General features: G+C 38.7%; 1 protein-coding gene across 1 annotated transcript; it reads right to left on the reverse strand.

Annotated features, from left to right (window-relative positions):
- Positions 1–6: 6 nt before the first annotated feature.
- Positions 7–4174, reverse strand: LOC121963786 (alpha-aminoadipic semialdehyde synthase, mitochondrial-like). Its single transcript, XM_042514033.1, has 5 exons — positions 4094–4174; positions 3027–3094; positions 2753–2899; positions 1858–1936; positions 7–359 (listed from the first exon to the last, which is right to left on the reverse strand). The coding sequence occupies exons 1-5, from the start codon at positions 4149–4151 to the stop codon at positions 64–66; spliced, it is 648 nt and encodes a 215-aa protein (XP_042369967.1). The 5' UTR covers positions 4152–4174; the 3' UTR covers positions 7–63.
- Positions 4175–4798: the final 624 nt, after the last annotated feature.

A 4798-nucleotide genomic window follows, 5' to 3' on the forward strand; every position in this document is an offset into this window, starting at 1 on the left:
GGGAAGATGCATCGGTGAGGTAATCTAAGAGTGTGATGAAGGTCGACACAAAGTTAAACGAGTTCACAGCTGTGTGAAAGCTGCCGTCTGTTGTAAAAAACCAACACAGCCAGCAGCTGTTTGCTGCTGACGACAGAAATAGAGGACGAGGCCTCTGAGGGAGTGACGGGAGCAGGTGGGGGTGTTGTAACTGGGGGGTGGGGGTGCAGGGACAGAAGCGGGCAGGCTCACGCTGGTCCTAAAGTGTGAGGTGTAAAGCTCCGGATGGTCCTCGTACTCCATGGGGTCATAGATGCCGTCGCTCTTCCTCATCAGGTGGTGATGTCGGCTCAGAACGGTGGCGTACACTTTGGTCATATCTGAAAGGAAAACCACACACGCTTATTATTAGGGATGCATGATATTGGATTTGCCTTTTTTCACCTAATTTTAGTGATCATCAAGTCTCTTCTGTAGTGGAAAACATCATATTCTGCATACTCTTATCATGATGGCCCTCCGGCAGATGGAGACGAAAAATACAAGCTTTTCACTGTATGTAATATTCATTCTTTTATGCAAAAGAAGAAATTTACTTCAACTTAAGGTTGATGTTTTGTACACATTCACTTACATCCGTTTGTAATATCGACAATAATCAACTCGTTGGCCGATATGGATATAATATCTGCTGATACCGATGACATGGTGATATAATCGAGCATCCTTACTTATTATTAGCGGTCGACCAATATTGGTTTTTCAGGGCCAATACCGATACCATCCTTCCGTAGTTAATGACACCCGTAACCGATATTTGGAACCGATACGACGTAACACAGTTTCAATTTTGATTAAACATTTGCTAAAGGTATTTAAACAACGTTTTGTGATGGAGTTAGTTATATTCCAAATTCTAAATACTGACAGAGATTCCCATTTTTTTGTAAAGGCATATCGGTTCCAAATATTGGTTATCGGTTTCATTAACGACCAATAATCTGTATCGTATCGGCCCTGCAGAACTAATATCAGTTGACCCCTACCAGGCACATCCTGTTTTTCAGGTGTTCCCCTTTGGGAGGTGCTACAGACCTCCATCAAACATGATAATCCAGAACCGCTTTTAAAAATCTTTTGCCTCTGAGCTAATCAATTCCCTTTATCGATGCCGGCATTTTTTTTCTGACGGCTGCAAATAAAATATCTCACACTCCTGCATCTACTTTGCAACAAGAGGAAGTCAAGGTGAAAACGAAGAAACAGCGAGGCTTCATTTCACACAAAAAAGACGACAGCAGTGTTGCTGTAATGTCTGCAAAATGATACTTTCAACTCAGTGTTGAAATCAGCTATACACTCGAAATTTCTTACACTGGAAGAAAGAAAACCGCACACCATGAGAATCATTTTAAAGATTATTTGCCACATTTACAAGTCACAACATTTAAGCGATGAACACAATAATAATAAAAAAATAATAATCATAAAAACTCACCAAGAACTGTTTAGATGGATCATAAAAATAGGTCAGGGCTGCAGACCAGACAATCAAACTTTGAGGCTGTTTGTTCAGTCGAGAGGTTGAATTAACTCCTGCATCATTTTCCTCTGATTTTCTTCTTTTTTTATGCTGTTGCCATGGTTACACACTGAGCAGCTCACACACACAGCTCTATAGAAGTTTATGATTCACTAAACAAATGTGACCTTCAGTGGGTTTTATTTTATTTTACAGGTATTGTCCGTCTGCAGCTCTGCAGCACTCGACTCGCCCATTAACAGCCAGCTAACAACACGCGGTAAATGAACGCTGACTGTCCCGCCGTCACACGTTACATCATAAAAACCACAAAGATAAGCACAGAAATGTCCTACCTCCAGATTGAGAGACTTCCTTCAACTCATGAGGTTCGACGTACTCAACAGGAAGCTCGTTCAGGATGTCCTGGGCTCCCTGCAGGAAGAAACCGGGATGAAACCCATGAATGACGCCGCCGAGTGTTTGGATGTACCAATTATTTTAAATAAAGTTTTTAGAAATTTGACAGTTTTTTATTATTTTGTGACGTTCCACAGAATAAACAAGTAATTTTCTTTAGTATTTTTTGACTTTATTTTAGCACTTTCTCCTGGTGATTTCCTGCTGTTCTGTTACTTTTCATTCAGTTGTTTTTCTTTTTGCAAATTTCTTTTTTTATACTTTATTTTCCCCCATACCATTTTTGATTCAGCTTTTCAGTTTGCAACAAATTACAAATACTTTTGATTCAAAATATATATTAAAAGAAAGAAAGAGATAAATAACCAATATATCTGCAAAAAAAAGTTGGAGAGATGTGGACAATTTAATAGAGGTAATGACTGGATTCTAGTTTGTCATATACTGTACACATTTTTATACATTCAATTAATTTAATTTTAATGGTGTAGTTATCCCATCTTCCAAAATCCACCTTTTCTCAGACACATCTTCAGTATTCCTTATTTTGTGAGTCACTTTTTCCATAAATTTTACTTGCTGAATCATATTTTTCCATTTTATTGAGTCTGGGGGGTTGGGTTTTTCCCACTCTTTGGTTATCTGTTTCAGTGCAGTTATTCTCAAGATTTTGAACAGATATTTTTCATCATGGTTGAGAGTAACTGGAGGTTTTCCCAGAATTACATGTTCTGCTGTTTTTTTTGGGTTTTTTTTAAAATGTCCTCCATCAGCCTAAATACTTCAAACCAGTATGGTTTAAGCGTATTATTTTAATTTAAATTGCTGTACCTTGGAAACGTTGCCGGTACCGGTGAAACAAAACGTCACAGGGCCGATAGATTTGGGCATGAGCCCCGTGGAAATCTCGTACCCGCAATCCCTCACTGCCTGGATGGCCTGGCTGACGTTCCTGTAGTTGTGAGCCATGCCGATGTGCTGTGAAGACAGGAAGTGACGGGGGAAGAGTCACGTTGAGGCGCAGAAAGCAGTTTTCACATTTATTTTCACAAAGTTATTTTGTTGGTTTTTTTTGGGTCAAAATGAATGAAGAATGTTTTCTCACCATGAAGGGAGTGTGGTGTCCGAGAGCCAGGAAACGCAGCCCCAGCCCATGCAAAATGTTAATCATTCCTACAAAATAAGATTCATTCTGGTTAATTTTATTACTTTGGCATGAGATACTTGATTTTATCCGAGGCTTAATTTATCAAAGTCTCCTGGATTACTGCAATTAGAGTTTTGAACCCTTTGAAACTTGAGCAAATCGCAGGCCAGCGACCCCCCCCCCAAAAAATGGTGAGAAATTGTTTAAAATTACAATTCTTGCAAAACAGAAAACACAAACTCAAAAACAAACAAGAAATTGCCTGAAAATAAAAAATAGATTTTCTTCTTTAACATAATTTCAAATATATAATCATTAATGTTTTCGGGAATTTCTTTCCAATATTTTTGTTAACTTTCCAATATTCTCTTTTTCGGGGCATTTTTCTTGTCACCTTTCACTAATTTCTTGCAATTAGCAGGACATTTCTTGCAGAGTTGGTCATTGCCTTTTTTAATGTTAAAATAAAGCACGGGTTGCTCAAAGGCTTAAATACTTGTAAACAGTGTCTGAACGTAACACAACTTAAGTGTTGTCAGTTATTTCTATTATGATTTTGGTTTGAACTTTCCCTTTTAAAAACAGGTCGGTGCTGATTTTAATTGAGCCGTTAGTCTGACTCACAGACTTTGGCTTTAACTCATCCAGTGATGAAGTCGATTCAAACAGAAAAGTTTAAACAGAGAACACGTGTCTGCTTGTTCAATCTGCTGACAGTCACATACTGATCTTTATCGTTTCATTCGTTTCACAAAAGCTGCTGTCAAACACTTTCGCAACAGTTCAGAGAAAAACTGATCAGCAGAAACTGCAGAACCTAACTGTCATTTGTTTTTTGAACTTTATTATTATTATTTTTTCTTGGTAATTCTCTTTTTATTGCTGTTTTTACTGGTTTATGTAAATGTACAGAACAAAATGTATAAATGGACACGAACACCTTTCAGAAAAGGAAAAATTAAGAAATAGATAAAGAAATATGAAATAAAAAAATAAATGGATCGAACTTTTTGAGGTTTTCATACCTGCCAGGCCGGCCCACTGACCAAACGCCACAATCCGGTAGCCGTTGGCATCGACCATCTTCTCGTAGTCAATCAGACGAACCTCCTGAAAGACAAAATTAATTTCAGGCAGTTTTGTTAAAACAAGGACTTTTGCACAGAGTTAACTTTCCTCAGCTCACACTTGCTGCCACTTTGGATGTGAGCACCTCTGACGCCCCTCCACACCTATAAGGTTTCAGCTGAGAATGACTCATGACCTGCTGCTTCTTGACCCCTTGTTGTACTGCATGAGTGCTGCATTTAAAAGCACTTATGAGGCCAATCTGTAGAAAATCTGGTTTCTGTAATCCAGGGAATGGGATTTCAACCTAATTTCTCCAGGTTGATTCCTCCTGGAGAGAGCACCAGGAAGTGAAACTTACACAAAGTGTCTTCTAGAAGTCTATATAAGTTTGCTCCCATCTCCAGAAATTCAACTATTATTTAATTTGTACACCTTTTGTGCTCAAAGAAAGACCTCCCTGTGGTGCTCAACTCAGAGCCCGCAGGCCAAATCTGGCCCCTGATGGGGTGGCGGGCGGCCCCCAAACCATTTTCTAATTCCTAACAAAAATAAAGTGATTCACACTGGGACTTGGTTTTGTACTTTTAGAATACATATGGTGCCACAGTGAATAAAGAAGCATCAAAATAGAGCTTGTTTATCAAAAAAGATGCCAATGG

The sequence above is a fragment of the Plectropomus leopardus genome, unplaced genomic scaffold (genome assembly GCF_008729295.1).
Source record: "Plectropomus leopardus isolate mb unplaced genomic scaffold, YSFRI_Pleo_2.0 unplaced_scaffold12496, whole genome shotgun sequence".
In the NCBI taxonomy this organism is placed as follows: domain Eukaryota; kingdom Metazoa; phylum Chordata; class Actinopteri; order Perciformes; family Serranidae; genus Plectropomus; species Plectropomus leopardus.